Source organism: Setaria viridis, chromosome 9 (assembly GCF_005286985.2).
Source record: "Setaria viridis chromosome 9, Setaria_viridis_v4.0, whole genome shotgun sequence".
Lineage (NCBI taxonomy): Eukaryota > Viridiplantae > Streptophyta > Magnoliopsida > Poales > Poaceae > Setaria > Setaria viridis.
The window spans coordinates 9,310,446-9,337,696 of record NC_048271.2 but is presented as its reverse complement, the minus strand read 5'-3'; the positions used below and the strand labels follow the sequence as shown (position 1 = coordinate 9,337,696).

General features: G+C 43.3%; 3 protein-coding genes across 3 annotated transcripts; 2 read left to right on the top strand and 1 right to left on the bottom strand.

The window, feature by feature from the left end:
• Nucleotides 1-1,114: 1,114 nt before the first annotated feature.
• LOC117840274 (uncharacterized) lies at nt 1,115-3,177 on the top strand. Its single transcript, XM_034720755.2, has 2 exons — nt 1,115-2,166; nt 2,276-3,177. The coding sequence occupies exons 1-2, from the start codon at nt 1,569-1,571 to the stop codon at nt 2,782-2,784; spliced, it is 1,107 nt and encodes a 368-aa protein (XP_034576646.1). The 5' UTR covers nt 1,115-1,568; the 3' UTR covers nt 2,785-3,177.
• Nucleotides 3,178-15,826: 12,649 nt separating this feature from the next.
• LOC117838265 (ras-related protein Rab5A) lies at nt 15,827-19,585 on the top strand. The gene is made up of 7 exons (XM_034718220.2): nt 15,827-16,016; nt 16,566-16,643; nt 16,730-16,897; nt 17,647-17,695; nt 18,252-18,325; nt 18,895-18,988; nt 19,199-19,585. The coding sequence occupies exons 1-7, from the start codon at nt 15,975-15,977 to the stop codon at nt 19,303-19,305; spliced, it is 612 nt and encodes a 203-aa protein (XP_034574111.1). The 5' UTR covers nt 15,827-15,974; the 3' UTR covers nt 19,306-19,585.
• Nucleotides 19,586-19,878: 293 nt separating this feature from the next.
• On the bottom strand, nt 19,879-23,984 carry LOC117838264 (uncharacterized). The gene is made up of 9 exons (XM_034718219.2): nt 23,718-23,984; nt 22,913-23,055; nt 21,769-21,857; nt 21,538-21,673; nt 21,348-21,422; nt 21,045-21,166; nt 20,847-20,922; nt 20,422-20,481; nt 19,879-20,317 (listed from the first exon to the last, which is right to left on the bottom strand). The coding sequence occupies exons 2-9, from the start codon at nt 23,027-23,029 to the stop codon at nt 20,189-20,191; spliced, it is 804 nt and encodes a 267-aa protein (XP_034574110.1). The 5' UTR covers nt 23,030-23,055; nt 23,718-23,984; the 3' UTR covers nt 19,879-20,188.
• Between the last annotated feature and the right edge of the window lie 3,267 nt (nt 23,985-27,251).

Sequence of the window (27,251 nt, the reverse complement as noted above, 5' to 3'; positions counted from 1 at the left end):
TTTGGACTCTCATTTGGTATGAACCACAAACCATATGAAGCTCGACGGCAGGCTGGTTGTCGTGGATCTGAGTGTTGCAATAGGTACCTCATGGTGTTGCAATAGTTGTTTTTGGATGTTGCAACGATGGCTTTTGATGTTTCATCTGTTTTGCAACAGTCTGACTTGCCAGCAATCGGGTGTTGCACCAACTTGTTCATGATGTTGCATATAGTTGTTTTCTTTGTTTCGTCTCTTCCTCTTTCGTTGTTGCAATGTTGTAAGAGATATTTTTTTTGTTGTTGCAATGTGTCTGTTTTGAATGTTGCACGAAGCAATTCGGGATGTTTCATGCGTTGAAATCCTCGGTGTTGCAAGTGTTGATTTTTGATGTTTCGATAGTTATTTTTCAATATTACGACGGAACGTCTGATAAAACAAAATTATCGGACATCCGGGCGCTAGCACTTCCCTTCAAACAATGTCAAGTCCTTGCAGGGAGAGAGCAGGGCAGTGGTGAATGGTGACCTTTGTCGTGTCAGTCGACGCACATACCTTTCTCCTTGAAAGATCACATGCGCCTAAAAGCCTTGAGCTAGGTAGCTGCAATCAATCTACACCCCAGCCTTCTTTTCTCTTCTCCAGCCTTTTTCCCCTGCCACCACACCAGCCATCTCCATGTGATGCCTCTGTTATCGGTCGTACAATTGCTCCCCAAGACCAGTGTTAATTTTAGTCACCTGCACATCCCCTCACATTACCTAAATAAGATGGCTATTATGCTCTAACATGGTGTCTGATCACTCTCTCCTACATGCATGAGATTGGACTTTCTGCAGGCCTCAGCAAATGATTGCAGTGGTTCTGTCCACTTCCCAAAAAGTGAGCTTTTTAACGGGAGAATCACGGAGTCACAGTGCTAGCATAACTGAGTCTCCATTAAGCTTGGAGAACAAAAACATTCCCATGCATGAAACCCTAATAAGCAAATAAAAGCTTCATGTCTTTTTAACCTTAAACTCCTCTCACTATGCATTTGCTGATGATCAGATAGAGCCGGCACCCAGCAAAGCCAAGGAGTAAGGAAAAGGTAGTCAAACTCAATAGAACCCCACACAATCCAGGTCAAAAAAGCCCACATAAAGGGAGGAGAGAGAGAGAGAGGGGATGAAAAGGCAGTGCATAGAGCCAAATAGATGCCACCTTTCCCCCTTGCTATCCCAATATGTCATGTGATCCTACAATCTGCTACAAGCATGAAGTAGTTATTGGTGGTACTTCACTTCCCCTCATCACCTCATGCATGCAAGATCCATCCAATGCAATCCTCATCAGTCATCATATATCTTCCGCCAACAATGGCATCACTAGGCAGTAGGCACCCACCTCGCTTGGAGCTAAGAGCAATGCCACCATATCTACCTAGGAGCTCATGGGGGCTCCCCTCCTCTCCTCTCTTGTGAGATCTCAGCATGCCATCACCATCAAATAACACACTGATCTCACCCTTCCCACTACAAATAGCTACTCGATCGATCTCACCACCGCAGAGCTTAACACCACCAGCAGAGTAGCAGACCGCGGCAGCCATGGAAGGCGGCTCCCGTGCCAACCTGCTCGGCCAAGCTGGAGACGAGCAGTCCAGGAGCGTCGTCATGGCCGGCGCCGGCGCCCTGACGGTGGCGAGGGACTACCGGAGGGGGAACTGGACGGTGCCGGAGACGATGCTGCTGATCGAGGCGAAGCGGAAGGTGCACGGGGAGCGGCACCCGGGGGACCAGGGCCTGGCGCGGTGGCGCTGGGTCGAGGACTACTGCTGGCGCGCCGGGTGCCGGCGCAGCCACAACCAGTGCAACGACCGCTGGGACAACCTCATGCGGGATTTCAAGAAGGTGCGCGCCTACGAGGCAGCCGGCGGTGGCGGTGGCGGTGGCGCCGGTAGAGCGCCCAGCTACTGGGCGATGGGCAGGGCGGAGAGGAAGGAGAAGGGCCTCCCTAGCAACCTCCTCCGGGAGATATACGACGCCATGGGCGAGGTCATCGAGAGGAGGATGAGCACGGGCGGCAGCGGCGGTGGTGGCAGCAGCGGCGCCGGCGGCGGGTTCTTGGGGGCGTCCTCTAGCCTCCTCGATGTCCCCATGCAGGCCTCCCCGCTGGCTCAAGTCCTGCCACGACCTCTACCTCTAGGTACGCTACGTCTCCGACGCGTCTGATCTTTCTCCGAGTTCTTGGGCGCCATTTTTGTGCTCGATGTACGGTGACGTGCGTGACTGGTTTCTTTGTCAATGTAATCAAGAACAAGAGACGCGGCATCACGGGCACGGCGCAGCGCATTTCAACCCCGAGTCGCCGGAGAGGAAGAGGAGGCGGCCGTCGCTGGACGAGCTGCGGCCAGGGACAGGGAGCAGCACGCCGCCAGCGCCCGGAACGCACGGCCATTACCGCCAAGAACAAGGGCACCGCCACCGCGAGGACGACGACGATCACGGCGGCGGCGACGAGAGCTCCGACTCCGAGTGCTCCGATGACGACGACGGCGACGAGGTCCTGAGCGGCGCGATCGGGCGGTGCGCGGCGATCCTGTCGGAGGCGCTGGAGAGCCGGGAGGCCGCGGAGGAGCGGCGGCACCGGGAGGTGATGGCGGTGGAGGAGCGGCGCGGCCGCGCGCGGCAGGCGCGCCGCGAGGCCGGCGAGCAGTGCGTGGCCGGGCTCGCCGCCGCCGTCAACCAGCTCGCCGGGTCCATGCTGGCGCTCGCCGCCGCCAAGCACAAGGGCAAGGGCGGCGGCCACGCGGCGCCCAAGTGAGACCACAGGTCTCGTCTCGCATGATGATGCCGCCGTGCCGTGCCGGATGCTGCTATTCCGATCGGCGCACGCGGCGGGCCATCGAGTGGGCGTCGACCACAGATCGAGATCGTCTGGCAGCCAGGGTGACCAGCTCGCTCCCGTCGCGCAGCTCGAGACCGTCAGCGCGTGTGCGCTGCCCTGCGGCGAGTCCGAGACGCCTGGGGTGGCTTCGGCATGCATGTGACTAGCTCGCTGGGTTTTGCTTTTCTGAACTTGTGATCGTCCTGAACCTGACAGGTCTAGACTACTGTCGTAGGATGCACTCATGCATGGTAGAGACTCTGAGAGCTTTTGCTTATCTACTGGAGTGCCTCGGTTAATTTATGTTGTCAAAAAACTGGTTCATGGTTACTCCTAGTTGGCCATTTAAATCTGTGTTCATGTGTTTTTTTTTGCTTTTAATCGTCTGTTTGCACAGTTTACCGCTAGTTTCCATATAATCAATTTAATGGTCAAAAGGAGTAGAAGCCTTTTACGGCCATTGGGGAGGTAGTAGGTACCAAATTTTAGCATAGTTTGGTCGTAAGGATCGTAAAATCAACCAAAGCTTGTTATTGGAAATGAAACTCATCACTAGGCATATACAAGGCATCGGGGCATTTTATTTGCCTCCTCCCTCACCTGAATTTTGCATCATTGGATTTAGATCCAATGGTTATGGGATTTGGGATCATTTTCCACCTTCAATTTTCATGCTTGCCGGTAAGCTTCACCACCTCTCATCCTCTCTTCGCCGCCGCCCTCCACCTATATATCTCCAGTAGTCCAGTGTTCCCCAACACCGAATCTGCTGCCTTGTTGCTGACTACTTGGAGTGATCGAGTTGCCAGCCTTCCCTGGCGACAATTTCTTGCCGCCTTGCCATCGATCTCACCAAACACTCTCCCTCTCTAGCTACCCCCAAATCCATATATAAAATCATGAATCTAACTCCAAAATGATTAACTCTAGAGTTTACATCTGTCTCTATAGTTTTTAAGTGGCCTATAGTGATCAACACCATTTAGTATCTTTTTTTCCTAAGTGGCCAACATGGTTTTTGCCAACAACGTAATCCCCCATAAACTCATTACCTACGGTTTTAATTTTTAGCCAGTGAATCAAATATACTATCAATGTTGGCCACTTATATTATATAAAGAAATTGTTGGAAAAAACAGTACCGACAAATTTGAAACAAAAATGAAGGTCTTGCAGCATGGAAGAAGCTATATCTCGGAGATGGGATATATGGGTATTTGAAAATAAGCATTAAGGAGGAAGATAGAAAATTCGGGTGTCACATGCAGGAGAAGAACCCACAGTGTGCATCATTTAACACTTCCCTTCCCAATTTCCATACCATATACATAAAAAATGGGAAAGGGAGCAGAATTTTGTTTCTTGCATGCATACATTGAAGTTCATATATCGTGTCAAATAGGCCAACACATACTGTAACATTGATATTAACCATCTCAGTTAGCAAACAAGCATGTTGCAGAACCTCATATGTACTTTAGGCGTGCTTTTGGTAGTTTATACTCCCTCCATGCTAAATTGTAGGTCATTTTTATTTTTCTAGATACATAACTCCTGCTATACACCTAGATATACATCATGCCTAGATACATAGTTTCGATTCGAACAGTAGTAGGATGTTAGGTTATTTTTTTTTCCGACGAACAGGATGTTAGGTCCTCAAAAAAGTTATGATCTCTGTCACAGAACACACTACATATATGCTACTTTTTTTCTTGTGATAGATCGATGAACCAGACTTCTTGTGCAAATTTTATCTTTCAAAAAGATCGATGAACAAACACGGTTGTCTCACTCCCAAGCATAATAATATAATTGTAAAAATAAGGAAACGAGCAATCATGGGTCGATCTCTCTTACGTGCTGCATGCCAAGCGCCAACCTAGCTAATTGTCGTGGTGACCGTCGTTACACACCATGCATGCCATGCGATGGAAAGGCTGCAACGCATGTCGTCGTCCGAGGTGCGTGCACGGCAATTACACGGCAAGTCGATCGATCACGAGCCGGGCATCATTGTCACGCGCTGCCTAGGCTATACTACTTACTGATCACATCATATCAGTGGCAAGATGTGATGAACAGGAGCTATACATATACGTAGAGAGAGAGGTAGAGCCAGGGGATTCATGCATGCCTCCAGTTCCAGTCGTTTCAGATGGTTGCGCGTGCATGCCCAGATGTCCTTTGCACGTAAGCATGCGCACACTGCATGCATGCCGCATGTGCCGCACTCTTGCTCATCGTCATCACATCGATGGCGACAACGTAACGTTGGTCCTCCAACTTCTTGTCCATGGTCCCGCTTAGATCTCTACACTTTGAATTTTCAAACTTGTTCCTGGTGTCATTTAGATACATTTACTTTCAAAATGCTTGGTGACATCCCACCGATAAAACATAAACATGATAAGATCAGATGTTGCGCTTCAAGCAATGCGAGCTATTACTTCCATTGCCTCATTTTGCTGATTTTGTCGTCCCTTCTTCAGCTTGTCCCCATTATTTCATTTGCCTGATTCTAAATTGGCAAAATGCAGCTACAAGTTCCTATTCAAATTTGAACAATCTTTCAAGAATAGAGCATGGCTGCCATTGCAGTAGGTGTACTGAGTTTCGTCCGACAAAGATGCACGACCCCAAGAACCGTGAGCTTTGATGCATGCATGTACCATGTACGCTCGCTGTGGCACGGTGGAAGAGAGGAAAGCCATTGGAGGTCCGAGCAATCGAGCATGAGCACGCAGCCACGCAGGGCAGTGATTCCAAGTTGGCAAGCAGTCGTCGGGGCCAAGGGGAAGGGACCAAAGAAACGGCCAGCGCAGCAGCATGGGTTCGCAATGCATGCACCATGCAACAACCAACTGATCACTTGGTTTGGTCAGAGGGACAGAGAGCAGAGGGGGCGGGGCCAGGCCAGGCCAGACGCACTACAAGGAGAGGTCAGAGGATGAGAGAGGAGGGGAAAGGCAAGCAGAAAGCTTGAGGCTCATCTCACTCATCAGATGAGACACAGGAACCCATGAGCCATTCAGCCGGACAAAATAAAATTGTTACCGTAGTTACCGGCCAGTGACAACTGGAGGAGCCCCCAGGCGCAGGCGGTGGCAGTGGAAAGTTACTGTGCCGCTTACCTACTGCACAGTAACGCGACTGGGCCGGGGCAATGTGGCGCGGCGCAGGCAGCCAGGCATTGATGCGCTGCTGCAGCGGAACCAGGAGCACAGCAGCGGGGGAAACTAATCGGAGAGAATTGCGGTGGCTGCTCGTGGCTCGATCGATCAGTTCGTTCCCTTGACGTGATGCAGGAAGAAGACAGAGGAGTAGCTCGTCCTAGGCGGGGCAGCTAGGGTGATGCAGGAGCGGAGGAGGAGCCAAGGGAGGACTGGAGCGCGGTCAAAGGAATCAGGCCCTAGACACCACTGCAATCGCTGCCACCGCGTCCGTAGCCCTGCCGCGCGCCACTCGGCGCCCCCTGCCTGATCCATCCCCATGCCGGTCTGCCCGCCTCGCCTCGGCCCCTGCTCGTTTCCAACACAGCAGCGTCCCTCGACGGCGACGTCTCGTCCTCCCCCAAGACCCAGTCGCCCAGACAGAAGACTATAGTATACTATTCCGCGGCTCTCGCTCGTCGTCGGCGTACGTCGCGGGCCGCCGCCCGCCGCAGCAGCTTGATGCTCGCCGCGCGGTGGTGGTGACCGGTGGCGTCCTGGCCAGCCGTGCCGTGCGCGTACAGCAGCCGGGGGAATTGACGGTGACAGCGGCTTGGCCTTGCCGTGTCTTTCGGCTTCGCTCCGGTTGTTACGCTACGTTACTCTTCTGATTATCTCTGCGGTAGTATGGCGCGGCTGCCTGGCTGCACATACCGAAGCGTCCGACAAAACGTTGATCCGAGGTGGGTTCTCATCAAGTGAATGACTTTATTTTGTCTCACGAAGACCAATTGCCGGTATTTCTTTAAAAAGAAATGCCGGTATGCAGGTGAGGTTTTAGATCTTGATGTCACCGTTTCGAAAGTTAGCAGGGATAATCCATCTTGAGAACAAGTTTTTTTTCCAAAAAAAAAGAGAGAACTAGTACGTAACTCTTTAGACTGTGTGCATATGCATGCCCCTTGTAATATAACAAAATATTATGGGCAAACGCATCTTCTGAGACAGTTGTGTCTCTCTAGATGTTGTTTAAGAGATTTTCTTAACCATTTGGACCATAAAATAGCTAAAATTATAAATCAACAATATAGAGATGCAGCGGGAGTTTCTTAATACATCCGTGTAGCAGTTTCCCACCATTTTTGTATTTGATACTTATAAAATAAATGTAAGTTTTAATTAAATGCTCTCCTATTCTTAAATATATGACATTTTGAATTAATTTGCTCATGGAAGAAGGTAGTAATAAAGAGTTACCAGCGCATGAGTGTTTTTGACAATATGGCATGTCTTCCATGGTGCATTAGCATCTAAATATGTGATATTGGGGGTATATTCGCGTGTATATGGGTGGTGTGAATGTGTGGGTATTGTTCTTCTATTGAAAAAAATGGATGAGAAGAAGAAAGAGATTGTAGAAATTAGTGAGGGATTCAGTGGGTTATGAGCAATTATGGAAGAGAAAGAATGTTTCAGAACAATAATACAAATTACTTTACTTTATGTCAAGTAATCTAGCATGCAAATGTGGCAAGGGTTGTCGACAAATTGAAATTATTATGTCAACATAAAAGAGGAGATATGAAAATTCTGTGTTTGTCACTCTTTTTATTTCTTTTTTTAAGTAGACTATCATTCTTTTTTTCTCAAAACACTGTTATATATGGCCTCGAGAAACAGTCTATAAGATGATATGTTTACTAGTGATTCATATTGTCATAGCAAATCTAAATAAAGGTAATTAAATATTGTATAAGTATTTATTATGGTTGACCAACTAGCAACCATCTTCTTTTTTCTCGAAAATTCAGCAATGACTTTGGATTCAACAATGCGGACATGCGATGTATTTGTTTTATATGATTTCCTACAATGCATACCCGTATCTGAATTTAGGAAGAGATGCTTCATCGTGTTGGAAAGTGAAAAGTGGAATGATGTAATAGAATGGTTCGCTAATTGAGGGGTACTGTTACACATATATACAAACCCAAAGGACATGAAGGTGTCCGTTCGGGAAGGACATGCCCCCTCCTCGAATGGCCCCTTCGGTGACTTGTCATTAGCGGTTGCTAATGACATCATTAACTAATAATTAAGTAATTAGAGTAATTGATCACTAATAACTGTGTTTCACAACACTTCCCCTTGATCGATTACTTCTTGTAATCTTGTATGGATAACTCCTTAAAAACCCTGTGGGAAAAATATAGAAGTAGTGTAGATATATCATAGGAAAAACTCCTTTAAAACCCCTTAGGGAAAATATAGGAGAAAATGTTATATGACATATATGATTGCTTTGTAATGCATATTGCTTCATTAAAAACCTATATATATATATATATATATATATATATATATATATATATATATATATATATATATATATGAGAAAATCTTGATAGGAAAAACTCATTAGGAAAATAGTTCAATATTCATAATCAGAAGATTATGTATAGGTTATATCAGGAATGACTTCCCCTGATGCTTGCAAATCTTTGAGTCGTCTCATGACCTATTCCAAAAACAAATTTCTGGAATAATAATGTTGGTAAGGACTTTGTGAATAAATCTGCAAGATTATCACATGATTTGGTTTGCAAGATTTCTCTCTCCTTTTTTGTAATTTGTGAGGATAGAATAATTTAGGAGCAATATATTTTGTGATATTGCTCTTTATATAACTTGTATTCATTTGTGAAATACAAGCAGAATTATATTCATAGATAATTGTAAGATTTGTGATTGAACCTATACCACATGACTGTTGTATGTGATTAATCATTCAGCAAAGCCATACGTATTCACGTCAAGCTTCAAATAATGCAATTATTTCAGAATAATTTGTGGATGTGGCTACAAGAGTTTGTTTTGATGACTTTCATGATATAGCCGTTCCACCATGTAAAAATACAAAGCATGTTTGAGATCTGGCAGTATGGGGATCAGATAAATAGCTAGCATCTATATATCCAATCATAGTTTTGTCTTGGCTAAATTTATAAATAAGCTAAGATCTATTGTGCCTTGGAGATATCTGAAGATATTCTTAACTCCCGCCCAATAGCGTTTTGTTGGAGCAGCGCTATGTCTAGCTAGTAAGTTTACCGCAAATGCATTGTCAGGCCTTATGCATTTGCGATACATTAGCGCTCCAACAACACTAATATATGGAACTTCTGGTTCAATAACTCTTCATCTTTATCCTTTGGTCTAAATTGATCTTTATCAATATCAAGGGATCGAACGACCATAGGTGTTTTGGATGGATATGATTTATCCATATTAAATTTCTGCAGAGTTTTCTTAATATATGTATACTGATGTATTAAAATCCATGTTGGGAGATGCTCAAGTTGTAAGCCTAAGCAAAATTTGGTTTGACCCAAATCTTTCATTTCAAATTCCATCTTAAGATGGTTGCGTGCTTCATTTATATTTTGTGTATTCCCAATAATATTGAGATCATCAACATACACAGATATAATACAAAATCCAGTTAAGGATTTCTTGATGAATACACATGGGCAATCATCATTATTGGAAAACCCTTATGTAGAAGGAATTCCTTTAGTTAGTTGTACCACATTCTTCCCGACTATTTTAAGCCATATAATGACTTTTGAAGTTTTACACAATACAGGTTGCGAGAATGATTTTTGTTCAAAATATCTATCCTTCAAGAACTTTCATGTAGATATCCGAATCTAGTGATTCATAAAGATATGCTTCACTACATCCATGAGATGCATGGATAGACCTTTTTGTACTGCCAATGATATGAGATATCAGAATGTTATACCACTTATAACTAGAGAACATGTTTCATCAAAATCAATGCTGGGTTTTTGCGTGAACCCTTGTGCTACAAGCCTCGCTTTGTATCTCACCAGCTTGTTGTTTTCATTCCTTTTACGGACGAAAACCCATTTTGATCCCACAGGAAAAATATGATGAGGAGTAGGTATCACTACGGAGAATACCTCTCATTTTTTGAGCGAACGCAATTCTACCTCGATTGCTTCGTTTCATTTGATCTAGTCGAAGTGCTTGATGCACTCTGCCATGGACTTAGGTTCTGGATCAGGTTGAAGGTCACTTGCAATCTTGGAGGCGAAATAAATGTTGACATTTGTAGTCTTTATATTGAATGATTCTCCAGAATCAGTATAGTTGATCGAAATTTCATTTACCCCTTGTGTCTCATCATGATTTCCCATAATAATATCGTCAGGATCTTTCGATGTCCCAGCACTTATATTATTGTGTGCACTTGTGCTGAGTATGTGATGTATCTATTGAACATCCATATTATTTAGATTTACAATATCCAATTGGTGTCTATCAACTTGATGTTGATTTGCATTTACCGCTTTGGAAGTAACCTTCCTTGATTTCCGTGGAGGCTTTTGTGCAGCCTTATCCTTTGTAACAGTACCTCTCCCCCTCTTATTTTGATTTGGGAGATCTTGAGTAGGAATTGCTACTCTTTCTGGTACATTAACAGCAGGATTATATGATTCTGTAACACCTTTGTAGTTGGTAAATGCCTCTGGCAGATTATTTGCAATGTTTTGCAAATGAATAATCTTTGAACTTCATGTTCAGATTCTATAGTATGTGGATCAAAGGACTGAATACCGGTGGCATTCCAATTTATTTCCTGACATTTTGTTTGGTACGTAGTGTCTCCCCCTAATACCGGGAAATTGTCCTCATCGAAGATGCAATCAGTGTGTTGGGCTGTGAATAAGTCCCTATAAGAGGCTCGAGATACTTTATGATTGACGGTGATTTGTACCCCACATATATCCCTAATTTTCTATGGGAGCCCATTGATGTACGCTACAGTGGTTAAATCGATATGTATACAACGCAATCGAATTTTCGTAGATGGGAAATACTTGGTTGATTCCCATGTACTAACTGCAACGGGGAAATCGTATTGTATGCAGTAGGTCTTATTTGAATCAAATCAGCGGTGTGTAAGATCGCATGACCCCAACATGATGTTGATAATTTGCAATTCTGTAGTAATGGTCTAGCAATTAATTTTACTCTTTTGATAAGAGATTCGGCTAATCCATTTTGTGTATGTACATAAGGAACAGAATATTCCACATTAATGCCTAGAGCCATACGATAGTCATTGAAGGCATGTGAGAAAAACTCAGCGGCATTGTCCATCCTGATGGATTTGATAGCATATTCAGGATAATGTGCGCTTAATTTTATAATTTGAGCAATGAACCTTGCAAAAGTATGGTTGATTGTGGACAGTAAACATACATGTGACCATCTAGTAGATGCATTAATAAGTACCTAAATGGTCCAGTTAATGAATGAATAGGACCACAAATATCTCTTTGAATGCGTTCAAGAAATTGTAGTGGTTCAGCTTTAATTTTAAGATAAGAGGGTCTTAAAATTAATTTTTCTATGGCACATGCGGTGCACACAAAATCTGAAGGCTTGGGAAATTTTGAAGTGTTCAATTTGTGACCAATTGAATTGTCGATAATTTTTCTCATCATCCCAATTTCGGGATGACCAAGACGATCATGCCAAACCTTGAAGATATCAAGATTTTAAAATTATCTTTTATGCAACATGTTGTACGGGTTTGATGTATGTGTAATACAATCCTGTTGATAGGGAAGGAATTTTCTCAAACATTTTTAGTGATGAATATATATTCATCTTTGTTGTCAACATGTGTTTCCATATGAAGCCGATAATTTTTCTCATCATCCCAATTTCGGGATGACCAAGACGATCATGCCAAACCTTGAAGATATCAAGATTTTAAAATTATCTTGTATGCAACATGTTGTACGGGTTTGATGTATGTGTAATACAATCCTGTTGATAGGGAAGGAATTTTCTCAAACATTTTTAGTGATGAATATATATTCATCTTTGTTGTCAACATGTGTTTCCATATGAAATCCATTGTGACGGATATCTTTGTAACTCAATAGGGTACAAGTTGAATCAGGATACATGAGTGCATCCTCAATTACTATTTGAGTACCCATAGGGAGAATTATTGTGGCCCGACCGGAACCAACAATCACAGCATCACGGCCCGTGATAGTTGTGACGTTTCCTTTACTCTTTTTGATAGTTTGGAAATATTTAATTTCCCTGAGTATGGTGTTGGTGGTGCAACTATCCACCAAACAAATTTCTTCCTCCATTTGGATTGTTCCCGTGGGATAATCTAAAATGAGTAAATCAAAATTAAGATTTTGACTTATCGATTATATATGTACATATTTATTTGAATAAGTATCATATGTCTTACAATACTTGTGACGACAAATATTTACAACACAATATTACATAAATATGACTTATAGAACTAAGTTATTTTGGGGATAATGGAGACTAATTCATGTCTCTAAACATGCCGTCAGTGTTTTCCACGAGTATATCGTCAGTGCAAGTCATCCAACTGCGGTGGGATCTTCTCATTGTTGTGTTCCGCGGGAACATCTTTGGAGCAACTGGTGTTAGTAGATTGAGTAGTGAAGTGCGCTTCAAACTTGTCCCATGAACTTGCTTTTCAACATATTTTGGTATAAATCAACCAAATGCTTGGTAGGGTGACACTTTCTAGTAGTGTGGTTGTCACAACCATACCTTTGACAAACTTGAGAGTTGTCATGATGAGTATGTTTCTTAAAAGTGCATTTGCCTTTGTTAGAACCTTTGCCTTTCTGGTAATTCTCCTTGTTCCATTTTCCCTTGAAATTCTTTTAGAGTTCTTAGCACCAAACTTTTTGTTGTTATTCTGAGCATTGAAGTGAACTTTAGGTAGATGTGCTGCACCCACAGGGCACAAATGATGGTTCTTTGTTAAGAGCTCATCATGTTTTTTTGCTTGAAGTTAATCATATATTAAGTCAGAATATTTGGTGTAGTTGTGGCAACGGTAATGCTGTTGTAATATCCTATTTGCAGGGAGAAATGTAGACAAAGACTTTTCAATCATTTCTGCATCATCCAAAGGTTGATTATAGAAATGAAGCTTGGAACAAATCTTATGAACTGCAAAACTGTATTCTGCAACAGATTTGAAATCCATAAGACGGAGCAGAGACCACTCGCGTGTTGCTTCTGACAAAATTACACTTTGCTGTTGATAATAGCGCTCTTTGAGTGAATCCCAAAGTTTCTTAGGATCATCTTCCATGATGTATTTATTTTTTTAAATCTGGATGAAGATGATGCCTTAGAAAGTGCAAGGTTCTAAACTTGTCTACTTTAGAAATAGGAGCTTGTGGATTAGGTTCATTAAGTGTTCCAATGAAACCTTTTGTTATAAGCACTATTTTTACATTCATAGTCCAAGTCAGATAGTCGCTACCATCTGCTGCAAGTTCAGTGAAATCTTTGTTGATTAAATGAGCCATTTTCCTACATGAGAGAACCATGTATAGGATTAATTTACGGAGGTAAATTTGTGTTGTAAAGTGAGCAAAATAGTGAATGTAAGATGATTCTTACAATAACAATTAAGGTATAGGATATTTTAATTCCTGTAGGAATAAGTGACTTGATAGTCATATGTAATGTTGTCCATTTATATGAAAATTGGATATACACATTGAAGGTAGTCATCAGAAAAATGTAGACCTCTCAGTGATGAGCAAAAACTGCCTAAAAGCACGGTCTCTAGGCAGATAAATTCTTAGAAAAGAACTTATCGCAGCCAGTGCCTAGGTCGCATCACCTTAATTTTAATTTTGCTTTATGTTCTATATGATGTAAAATATTGATTAAGTATTAATCATGCAAAAAGATAAATTGCATATGTAAAGATCGTTCTAACACTAATGAAAAATCTGTGGATCATTATGATGCTCAATTACTGCGGTAATATTGGCATCCTTATTACATAGGTGCTAATATTCTGATGGTATATTTAACAATGTGCATGACAACACATATTTACAGAATAATCAGGGGTTAAAACATAAACATGCATAATAGAATATTCTAAACATCTAAATAAAGGTAAGCTTGGGGACTATCTTGTAAAACGGAGGAAGCAAGGTGGCCTAGTCTGGGCTCGGCCCATGGCAACCCACCAGTCTGGCGACTGTGCAGGCCGCACCACCGGTCTGGCCTGCAGGCCAGCTCCGACCTGTGGCAACCCAGGTAGCCCAAGCGGCCCATCCGGTCGCAACACGTGTAAAAGGGTAGAGGACCCAGTTAGGGTTCCCAATCCCTAACTGTGCCTCCCCCTGAGCCGCCACCGCCGCTGCCACCGAGCTCCTGGCTTGAGAGTTGCGCAGCCACGTGAAGCCGCGACGCCAACGTCGTCATGCCACCCCACGCCTCCACCTCCATTGCGCCGCCCCCCAGTACCGGCCGTCGGCCAGCCGTTCAGCTCTCGGAGGAGAGCCCCAGCGCGGCGGGGCTCCATGTGCCACGCCGGATGCCCAGGCGGCGGTCAACGACCGCGATGCGCTCGAGGGGGCTCGGTGGGGCGGGCCGCCGCATGGCTCGTCGCGGAGGACGTCGGCGAGGGGCCACCATCATCTTTGAAGAACGGTAGTGCACCCTGGCGAGCCGCCATGGTCCCGACCGTGAAGCTCGGGTGGACGGCCGTGGTACTCCCGGCGAGGCCGGAGGTCATGTTGGCGGTGGTGAAGGAGGTGATGGTGGCGTGGTTGCCACCGTTGGTGGAGGGGTTGGCCTGAGGACCGAAGCTGGTTGCCGCCATTGTCGCCACCGCCGGTGAGTTGAGGTCGGGGATGACCCCGATGCCTTCCATGGTGCTCCCTGGGCAATGGATGTGCAGCACCAGAGGACGGCGAGGTGGCTCCTCTGGTGGTATGGGCGTCGGAAGTCGAGTCGTCGCCGGGGATGAGCCATGTCCGATGAGGACGAGGCCGGCGTTGTAGTTCGAGTACGCTCGGAGGAGCCACTAGAGTTGCTGCTGCTCGTCACCGTCAGCACTTGGCGTGGTGCAGGCCGTGAGGGGCCAGGCCACTGGCCTGGGCTCTGTGGTGGAGTACGACGGGGAATGTGCCGATGAGGCGACCAACGTCCCCATCCAGTAAAGCCACAACGTCCACAGCCACCACGAAAGCGGCGACCACGTTGACAATGGCGTCCTGCAGGATGGCGGCCATGGCATGCAAAGAAGTGTCCGCCTCTGTGCGGAAGCAAATCCTGGGACATCATCCCGGAATCCATCGGCGGCCACCATGAAGAGGAATGGCAAGGAAACAATCGTCCAGAGAAATGAATTGTAAGTCTCCAGAAGCCATCTTACCCAGTGATGGTGAGGCCCTCTGGCCTCTGTCTCCTTCTGTGCGCTCAGTAGAAAGCAACGTGCGTGATAACGTGTTGGAAAGTGAAAATTGGAATGATGTAATGGAATGGTTCACTGATTGAAGGGGAACTGTTACACGTATATACAAGCCCAAAGGGTACGAAGGTGTCCGTTCGGGAAGGACATGCCCCTTCCTAAATGATCCCTTCGGTGACTTGCCAGCAGTTGCTAATGACATCATTAACTAATAATTTAGTAATTATAGTAAGGGATCACTAATAAGATCGTATTCGCACTTAACGTCTTTCCAGATTCGAAAATGAACTTGGAAACAATCCAATCACGTTTCATATTCGCCACGAAATATGGATGTGGACTTGGCTCCTCCCCAATATGTTCCGTTCCAGCCCTCAAAAAAAAATGTTCCGTTCCATCCCAAGCGTTCAGAATCACCAACTGGGCTTTTCCAGTCATCCAGTGGGTTGAGCAAGCCTGAGGGCAATTATGTAACTTGGCGAAAACCTTTTTCTTAAAGGAAAAAACGAGGGGAGAAGCATATAGCACACGCGGAGCACGAGAGCAGCGGAAGCAAACAACTGAAAATTCCCCAGCCCGGTTCCTTCCGTGCGATTTGATCTCGTCGGAGGCCCGGCCGCGGTTCCCCCAATCCGCCATCGAATTCGATGGCGGCCAACGCCGGCAACAAGATCCGCAACGCCAAGCTGGTGCGAATTTCCTGTCCTTAGCGCTCCAATTTCCGTTCTTGGTTTCGCCGCAGATCGAATCCCGGCCGGCCGGATCTTGATCGCCAGTATTGGGCTGGTTGGTGCTTAGTCGCGTGGGGTTGGTCGCGATCGTATACGTTCTTGGCCTGGGGATTATTACGACGGGACAAATAGATGGGGTCCTTTCGTTTATGGTTGATGATAATAGGTTTAAGAATTTATACTTTTTTGGCCGAATTCTCCTATTTATGTTTCTAGATAACTGGCTAGGGTTCTGGTTAATTTCTGCGTCAGCTTAGAGAAACAGTACCTGTTGTTTTTAGTTGCTAATTGGTGGCTTGAGGTTGTCAAATGTACTTTGGATGATGAGTTTACTTGGCCTTCGATATTGGTGGTAACCAAAGTCCTAAATGGCCCCCTATCCATGAATAAATTCCGCTTCTTGAGGTTGTGGGGGGACTTGCAGTTATGTGTTAAACATATAATTTTGCATTGTAAGAATCTTTGGCCATGTGCATGGCAGTGTTTCACGATATTTTGATTTGACAGGTTCTTCTTGGAGATGTAGGCGCTGGCAAATCTAGTTTGGTTTTTCGGTTTGTAAAAGGACAGTTTGTTGAATTCCAGGTGAATCATTTGAAATAATTCTTGTGCTGAGACTGAGAGCGTATTACTAGCCTTTTGCGCTCATATTTCAGTCTATCTACTTGTAGGAATCGACGATTGGAGCGGCTTTCTTCTCCCAGACCTTGGCAGTCAATGACGAGACTGTCAAGTTTGAAATCTGGGATACTGCTGGGCAGGAGAGGTACCATAGCTTGGCCCCCATGTACTATAGGGGCGCTGCTGCTGCTATAGTTGTCTATGACATCACAAATCCGGTGAGTAAAACAAATGTTTTACTTGTGCTATATAAGACTGATGTATTAGGATTTAGGAACCAGCGAACGCCAAAGTTCATAGTTTAATGGATTCTTTGGTTTATAAAAATGGTTAAAACTCCTATGCTAGTGCTTTACGAGATGAGCAGTGATTAATGATGAAACCATAATTGGCAAAGTTTCCTGATGGTTGCATTCATGGTATTCTGGTGCTGCAAGCAATTAAATCCAAATGGTTATTGGAATATGACAAGTTCTAGCTTATATCCTTTCAGTAGTGTGAAAAAGTCTTGTGCTTTCAATATAGGAGGTGATTAGTAGTACCAGTGGTAAAGCCACATGGAGTGTCTGGGATGCCTTATACTTCTATGATCTATCTGTGGTTGATGAGCTCTATTGCCGGAAGCCATTGACAATGCACAATTGACAACTTATATATTATTTTCCTTTCAATGCTCTGCACTAATCGATGTGCATCTATCTTGCCTGCTCATTCACTGATCAACACCTGCATTTAGATGCAGATTAATCTCTCTTATTTTGTGGCCATATTCCAACCACTTATGCACCTCCCTGTTGCACTCATGCTCCCTGTTTGTTCATACACCATGCAATGATTTAGTTGGGGCTACAATTCAGAAGCATCACATTATTCTATCTTTCATCAATTATTCAACAGTTTATCTCTTTCCCCTGTTAAATGAAATTACACCACCATGTCCCCTTAATCATTATTATGTTACTTTTAGGCCTCCTTCACTCGTGCGAAGAAATGGGTCCAAGAACTTCAAGCTCAAGGTACTTCAATTCTCAATATGAAGATTGAGGATGCTCCGTCTATGTTTTAGTGTTTTTTTTTTCTGTAGGGAAATGTTTTATGCATACCAAAAACTATATATTCATAGTCCTTTTGCACTGATATGTTCCTTACAGTTGATATTTGCTCTAATGGCATTCGCCACCCAATGCCCCCGGTTTTCATTATTAAATGATGGTGTATCTGGTGGCCTTATTTTCAATATATAGAACACTTTAGGCTTCCCTTTTTAGCCTATACCTATTCCGTTGATCTATACCTTGTAATGTTCCATGGATGCTATTTTTTCTTTCATACTTCCTGCATGGCTATTAAATCATTAGGAGTAAATAGAGTTAGTCCATTACCCAATTTTCATGCCTCAATGAATTTATTTTTTCCCCAAACTTAGTTCTCCCAAACACTTTATGTTTGAGGTTTTTTTTTCATTTTTGGGTATGGTTTATGGTAATTCGAATATTGAACAAAATAAAGCCATGTAATAGTTATGTAGCTTCGTGATACACAAGTAATGGATTTCCCTTTATTTTGGTGTAGGAAACCCGAATACAATAGTGGCTCTTGCTGGCAACAAAGCTGATATGCTAGATGCAAGGCAGGTGCCAGCAGAGGTATGCATTTCCTGTTTTTCCCTGTCTTTTCTCCTATACACATTCATTTTACTGTGTTCCTTCATAATGGTGTAGTTAATTACCCTTCAAAGCTAATGTAATTGTGTAACCAACTAGTCACTTCAAGCCTTCTTATGTTTCGGTATATAACGGAGCATCGCATCATAGCATTTAGTTGCTTTGTTTTTTGGTATGACATCACGAGAGGCTTTAGATTGCCTAGTAATATCACTATTATTGATGCCTTATATATTTATTTTCCTTTTCTCTTTCTTTTCCTTTTTTTGTGGCTCGTGTTGGGTTTGAACTCTAGCCTACCCCAACTTGCTTGGAACTAAAAGGCTCTGTTGATCCTTTCAATTTGTGACATCATCCAAATTTTCGGTCCAACCCACTTGCATGCCAAATGAGTAAATAGAGCATAAGTTTAAAAATCTTGCAATCTACTAATAAGCCCCGACTGCTTCCTGCTGTTTGTAGCATCTTTTTTATCTGGTGTAGACCATGTATGCTACAATCAGTTGAACTTTGTTGATATGTGTGTCCGATGTTATATTCTTTTGATGCAGGAAGCAAAGACGTATGCGCAGGAGAATGGGCTTTTCTTCATGGAGACATCTGCTAAAACTGCAATCAATGTGAATGACATATTTTATGAGATTGGTGAGTTGAGTCCATTCTAATTTGGTAGGCTGGGCGATCCATGGCTTAAAATTCAGTTATAGCAGATGGATCTTTAAGCTGTAGTAAAATCCACCGTGCCTTCACTCCACGATCTCTCCCCTTACAATACATAATAATCTCGGTAGTTTCTTGCTGATACTGTTATGTTCTAACATTCTACACATTAATTGTCATCTTTTCCTGTTGCAGCAAAGAGACTGCTTCAAGGGCAACAGGATCCAAGCCCACAGGCTGGAATGGTTCTGAACCAGAGACCAAATGAGAGGATGGTCAGCAGTTCTTCATGCTGCTCTTGAAGCTATGTTTCAAGTTTCAACCTCATACTGCCATTGTGAAATGTACCAGAGGAAGTTCAACAAAATATCCCGAGTCTCCTGTGTGGCTGCATTCCAGCCTGATAACGCTCCAGCTTCCCTCTTGTCTTCTCATGTGTTTGTCATGTAAATGTCAATACTAGAATATCACTGCACGGATAGTGTTACTGAATTGTTGATTGTGCTCTTATCATATGATTGCGCCCCCTCCTTAAATTCTCAGATTTGCATATGTTACAACTTACAAGTGTTGGTTTTTTCACCTTGGTTTAACTGATGCTTATATCTGTTGTGACTACCTGTGACATGGTAAACCCAATCGCAGTTTTAACTGCTGCTGAAACCAAGAAAAGAATACCACAGCGCCCTGTTATGTTTGATGTTTCCTGTATATGACACTTCGGTAGACTCCAAATTTCTGGGCATACAACAGTTACATTTTAAGGCTAAATTTAATCTCCAAATTCCGTTCATGGAACCCTTAACTTGAAGGGCGGATTATGTTGTCGCGGCTATTTTGTCTTGAGCTGCTGAAAATCACAAATGCAAAGCATATAGCACTATAGCAGTGGGATTGCATTGTTGAATAAACAATCCATTCAAATGCTCTTCAGTTATACACATGACGCAGATGGTGTAAGCAGAACAGCGTGCTGGAACTTCATTACAAACCGAACTGGTTATGAAATTCCAGCTTTGCTGAAAATAACGATTTCATCTAACCTAACTTGTTTGCTAATACTTTACACATTAACTTTCTCTAGTTGCCCTGATATCCTTAACTTTACAAATCAAGGTCACACGGTGATGCCAGAAACACCAAGTCTTTGACAGTTCTGGGATCCGCTTGGCGTCAAGTCATCCATCATGGATATTTTGCCAGTGTTTTCTTCACACCTTTTAAGATCTTCATGAACCACATTGTGTTCATCACAAAGAGCACTGATGGCACAAGAAACGTCAGGTAGTACCCAAAGGCGTGCATCTGCATTATCTGTTGGTGAAGTAATTCAGAATAGAAAATGTGTCAGATGGCTCGAAGATGTTTTGTACTTGACTGAAATAGAATCGATGCATTGGGAATGAAGATCTTAGTACCTGACTGTAGTGCAAATAGATGTGGTAAAATACATATATGAACAAAAATATCCTTGCCACCTGAAAGAAATATGAACAAATGCTATGACCATGAGCCATCAGCACCAACATCTGGGAACAATAAATAGCTTTTCTATGAAACAGTTAGCCGTGCAAATGATTTTGTGAAAAGGAAAGCATATTAAGGTCAATTTTAAATTGTGATGATATGGGAGAGTTATTCACATATTTTAAGGTCATGTACACTCTTTTTTCGCCCACTTTGTACAGATATGATTAATTTTCACGTCTTTTACTTCAAAGTCCTGTAATTTTTAGTTTCCATATGAAACCTTTGCACGGACTTTTGCATTCTGTTTCCAGCAGAAAATCAAGAACTGTGAAAATGGAAAGAGAGGCTGTTCTAATCCAAGCAATATACACACCAGCCATGCAACAAACATCAGGATTCCATTAACCAAGTAAGCACTTGATTTTTTCAGTCCAGCCGTGTCAAGAAACCTTAAAAGAAAAGCAGAACAACAATACATTACAATCAGATAGTATACGCAATTCTTTGGAAAAAATAGTATTAACGATCAAGAATTAACTTTAAGAAATAAATAAAAGGTTCAGTTGCTTACCATCGCAAGTTGATTTCAGGGGTGGTTGTCTCTGAGATAAGAACCATGTATGTGTAAAACTGCCCTTCCCCAGATAACATTGTGTAAGCTATGGCAACTAGGGAAAGAGTATGATGGAGGACCTGAAATGGCAACACATAACCATTAGATAATGCTAGCCAGGGACCACCTATGAACTTTTTAATGTGTTGCTGAACTGGTGGCATGTGAACTTATTCCAGAAAAAAATGTTAAGTTAAATTAGACTAATTTATGAATATCGTTTCTGGTGCATATATACTTAATGTTTAAGATGGCACCTACATATTCCATTCCACCAAGGGAAGGATACAGCCAGAATATCATTGCAAGATCAGTGATGAAGTAACCGACAGAAACCTGTCAAGCATACATCCAAGGCACAACTATGTTAATAATTGAAAGATGAAATGTAAGTACATTATATAAAGAATAAGAGAAATGCTACTTTATCATAATAAATGGTATTCAGTACCCCCAATGCACAAGTGGATATGACTGAATTACGAAATGTAATAGGTCCCTTGATCCGGTCAGAGAAAAGATCAGTCGACACAACAAGATATAATGATACAGCCGTGATAAAGATTGCATGTGCGCTGGACATACCCCTGAAACGTATAACTGATCGTCAGTATGAAGATTCTGAAAAGAAAAGATGAGAACATGAGTAACATAGATGTACTAGCTCTCACGCAATACTAACCTGTTGTTCCATTCAACGCGTTGTATTTTTGTTAATGAAGTATAGCCCTTGAAGTAAAAGGAACTCAATATCCGAGTCAAATCATAAGCCTAAACAAGAAAACATGCTGTTTGTCAAAATATTTTTTACTTCTTTCATATAAAAAAGTTGCTGACAAAGTCCAGAAATGTAAAGGCCAGCAGCCAGCCATACGATGCCCACATATTCTGTCGCATAAAGAAGTTACTCTAGAAGGTTGTTTTATTGTTTCCAAAGGATGAAGAGACTTGAATAATGGTTGTAACTCGCGTCAAATAAGTTTTCTTTGTCCTGATCTATTCATCTATATCCTTGATTCACACAGGCTGATTTGAGTTAGGATGAAAAAAGGCATGAGATGCAGGATATAGTGGGCACAGTAGTGCTTGATTTTGGACAAATTGATTTAAACCACCACTTGTTTAAAACTTCCCTGAGGATTTTTCATATGGGGAAAATCACAGTGTTCAGTCAACATTGCTGGTTAGGAAATAACAGTTAGCATTAAATTGTCAATGGTACAATAATTGTACTGAGAGGTCCGAGGGTTGTCAACAATGTTAGGGACAAAAAATACATTTAGCATCAGAGGTCAAGAACTTATAAGAACGAAGCACTAATAAATATTGTGGATGCATTTCGTTTTCTTCTTTCTATTAACAAGCCTTGCGAGGGAGAAAATCATTATGTATAGTCAACATTGCTGGTTAGAGACTTACAGTTAGATCAAACAAATGATAGTACGATCACTGGACTGAGAGGTCTGGAGGTTGTCGACAACCTTGGCAACGAAAACTACATTTAGAATCAACAGTCAAGGATTTAAATGGAGCAGTAATAAATATTGTAGGCGCAGTTGGTCTTCTTTCTATTAATAAGGCAACAACTAGTCCTATTCGTGGTAGTTAGCCTTTCACACCATTGCGGACATGCCGGTGTTACTCATTTGGGTTTAGTAGGGGGAAAAAATCTTCCGTTTGGTGTAACTAATCTCTCAGAAGGTACTCATCCTGTGCAAAAGAGTAAGCTAGAAGCACGGATTGCTGCTCACATTAAGTTGATTACCCAATGCAATCATGAACCATAAGTTCATAGCTTAGACAACAGAAGTGAAAAATCAACCTACCATCTTGCAGAGGACAATGCCGATGAGCACCGATGTGTACGGAACAAGTGGATCAGCAAGCAAGTAGTCCCTCATCAACGCCTGAGCTTGATACTTGTAAACCGTCACGACTGCCATCTTCACGGCTCAAGCACAAGCAGCACCTGCATCACAAGATGAATACTAACATGAACCTATATCCAGAGAACATCCCAGAATTGGATCTTCGTGGTGCCTGAAACATCTACCAAATTTTCCTAGCAACACGTCTGTAATCCTCATTGATATGCCCAAACCTATTCTCAGCAGCATTTCCACACAACTAATATCAATCTGGTCCGAAGGCTGTGAAAAGGTACAAGGACCAAGCACACAACACTAAGCAATCCGTGTCAACGATCACACCGAAACACTCTAAGAAACTCATGGCACTGATACAGATGCTGCAAGACATCATCAGGTCGGCTCGGTGTCGGTGACACAAGCAGATCTCCTTGCGCAGCAACATCAAACGGTACTACCGCCGAAGCCTACGCAAAGGTAATGTACCTAACTTGCCACCGAATGGTCAAAACACACATAGGAGCAATTGATATACTTCATCAAGAAACGCCACCGACGCCATGGCGGCCATTGTCCCAAGAACAAGAAATCCCCCCAAATGCAGGAGACCAATAAAGCCCAAGATCCGTGGAAGAGGGTCAACTCAACCCAACCCCACCCAGAAAGAATGGGGGGAAATGAATAAAACAAGCCGAAATGATCAACAAACAAACGCCAACAAATGATCCGCGCCGGGGGCCCGGCGGGGATGGGCAACAAGTACCTGGCGCAGGGATGGGAGATTGTGAGCTCGCCGGCGAGAGTGCGGGGAGCGCAGCGCAGCTATACGCGCGGAGCAGAGGCCGGGAAGAGGAGGGGGAGGCTCAGCTCCATTTCTTGGGTGGTGCGCTGGTCGTGCTGTTGGTGTTGGCGGCGAGCAGGGAGGGGGGAGGGGGAGGGGGAGGCAGCGGGTAGCTGCGGCGTGCCACCATCCGCCCGAGCCTTTTGCGGTTGCCGCATTTGCAACTACCGCCTTGATTAAAGCTTGCGCCTTGATTATCACACCAGCATTAAGTGTTTAATCTGCTGATAGATAAACTACTTTGTGTGAGGAGTGAAGACAGAGCTTCTATACATTTTTTTTTTTCTGTCCAAGAAGACAGAGCTCATTCGGTGAGGATGCTAATCATTTGCCTTGCTTGGGCAAACCGACAGGCATGGTGACTGGTGAGGGATGTAAAGGTCATTTCATTCGACACGAAGCATTCACAGCAGCAGGTGGTCTTCTTTGCCATCGAATCAAATTGTACCAGATGGTGGACGCGGATAATCTGCAGCTGCACATACATGTTACTTTTTTTATCAGGTTGGGGTACTTTACTTTCCCCCCCTTGCACATGCTACTATTAAACGAGTATCATGACTATTCTTCTTTCAATTTGCAATCCTAGTCTATTTGTTTTTTATAGCAATCAAATGATTCATAATTGTTATAGCTCCTCTGCAAAGAGGGGCTTTCTGGTGTGCACACATTGTTTTAGATCCTTACGCAATTTCTTCATTTTAAATGATTTCTTCCGATTCCATTACTCACAGCATTTCTTTGGCTGATCAAAGCTTTCACCGACAATGAACTCTTACATCATCTAATTATGTAGTATAACACTTCAAAACTACTTTTGTAATCAAAAGTAATTTGCTATCAATCTACATTGCTTTTTTGGCACTTAAGATTATATTGTTTCATGTGAATAAGTTTATACAAATTATTGATGGACCTCCATCGATATGTATGAATTTACGTTATATCGTTCCAAGAATCCAACTTAATGAATGCATCGGCCAAGGGGCATACATCAACTCCTGCAATCACAATTCACAAGTGATGATTTTTATCCTCGCTTACAAACAACACACCCATAACAATCAAGCGCAATTCATATTTGTTGCATATGTGTTATAATGATGTTTGTGTAGTAGAGCACATTTGAAGGGGAAGAGGAACCAAGCTTAGAGATTAAACTTGGTCTCCTCCATTAGTAATGATGTTTGTGTAGTAGAGCACATTTGAAGGGGAAGAGGGAGCAAGCTTAGAGATTAAACTTGGTCTCCTCCATTAGTAATCAAGTAATGATAACAAACATTCGGTTAATCATAGGGAGAGGGGAGGGGGCACATGACCCCTTGGCCCCCACCAAGTTTCACCTCTGGCAGTTGCACAATAAAATTGTAAAGGAAGGGTACAATTAGAGTTAACGTTTAGATTCGTTTTAGGACAAAATCAAAATCAAAGAAGAAATAATAAATAAAGCTTACATTTTATCGAAAAGGCTAAGGGTACAAAAGATAGAATGCATCTTGGGTCTCCATCATCTAATCAGTAAGAGATCGAGTGAGATAGGAGGGAATCATCTCATTTTTAGAGTTGCTTGGTTGGTAGTAACCAGATGTGGGGGATGATCTTCAAGGTGAATTTCTTTTGTTTCATTTAAGAAGAAGTAGTGTCTAAGGTAAATTTTCTTTTTCTTTTTGAAAGAAGTCTCAAGGCAAACTTTCCTAAGATTCAAGATGTGATCTGATCTCTAGAAAAACGATGAACCATTTTATTTCACCTTCTTTCTTACCGACACGTAGGTTCCATGTCATCCCATTCCTTCTCGTACATACTAGATAGTACTCTCTCCATCCCAAATTACTATTCGTTTTAGCTTTTCTAAATTCATAACTTTTACTATGCATCTAGATATAAGCTATATCTAGGTATGTAGTAAAAGCCACGTATCTAGAAAAAGCCAAGAGGGAGTAGGAATGAACCAAATAAACCCATCCCACGTTTCCGGACTGTACACATGGTACCCGTGCACGCCAACCTTTGCAAAAATACCGTGCTGCTCTGGGTCGGTACCACAGTACAGAAACAGAAGTACGGAACCCACGTTCGTTTCGCGGATTTCTGGTTTCGTTTGCTACCACCCGCTGGCAACCTCCCCTTCTTTTTCCTGGGAGGCCGGCCGGTCACAGGCAGCTAAAACTCCAAAGTCCAAACACTGGCCAGGCCAATCGAACCCTATCCAATCCTCCGGTGGATCAGCCGATCAGGTCAGGTTTACGTGGACTCGACGGAAGCACGTCACGTTCCTTCCTCCCTTTCTTTCTGGCAACGACGCTGACCTGCTTTCGTTCACTTTTGTTATTCCTTCACCGGAACTGAAAATTTCTTGGACTGAACTGGAGCTAGCTGATGCACAGCTGTGATGAGCAAGCATGTGATAGACCTCAACCGGCTAACCTGAAAACTAGACTTAAAAGCCTACCAAACCAAGTGTGCTAGATAAACATGTTGCCTCTTATCTTTTTTTGGGCGAATAAGGTTCTTCTTCTTTAAGAGTACTGCATCAAACACGCTACCTTTTTCTTCCGCAAAACGTGCCAGGCATGCTTGGATTCTACTCCAAACGTTTTTACCCCACCTCGTGTGCTAACAGTTCGCCAAATACGATTCAGTGAGGATTCTGAGGAATAATAATGCTCTGTAGCTCAGCCTAAGAAGGTAAGGAATTGCATTGCAGCATAGTACACAAGGTCAGGCATCTTGGAATTATATAAGCTGTATTATGAACCATAGATAATAGGGTAAAAGGCTATCCTAAAATCACTAGGGACCACGTAGGTCCCAGAGTAATTAAAATGTTATTTTAATCTAGTACCCATGGCTCATAAGCCAACTTATAGTATAATTTAAAGGATTATAATCTAAGATGACCTTAGTGCCCCCACACCACCACGTGGTCTGTTGTTCAGCGAATGGAAATCTCGATATTCCATTTCTACTCATGACCTAAAAGGCGCCGATGAAATAGACTCTCTCGACATCAACCAATACGATAATCAATAAATTATCATCTATCCGCGGGAGCGAGCGAGCATGAGCATGTGATGGCCGACGACTCCAGCCCACGACCCCACGAGGAGCTTATTCGGTAGTGGGAGCCAAGTGCTTGTGTGAACCAGGGCACCAGCTCTTCCTGTCGTCATCCACGGAAGCTGGTCCTCGGCTGGACACCTGCAGCTGCAGCCTGCAGACAGGCGCACACGGGCGTGCCGTGTCTCCTGCAACTGCACCATAAACAAACGCCCGCCCCCATGCCTACCATGTCTTGCAGCGATGAGCGAACATGCCGAGGAACAAGTTTAGTAACAGCTCGTGCTGATGGAGATTAGAGACTGATGAGTGCAGAGAAGGAAAAACAAACCGATGCTGTGCGTGCACCGAGGAGAGGAAATGACCGGCCCGAAGGTCTTCAGTTACCAGATAGCA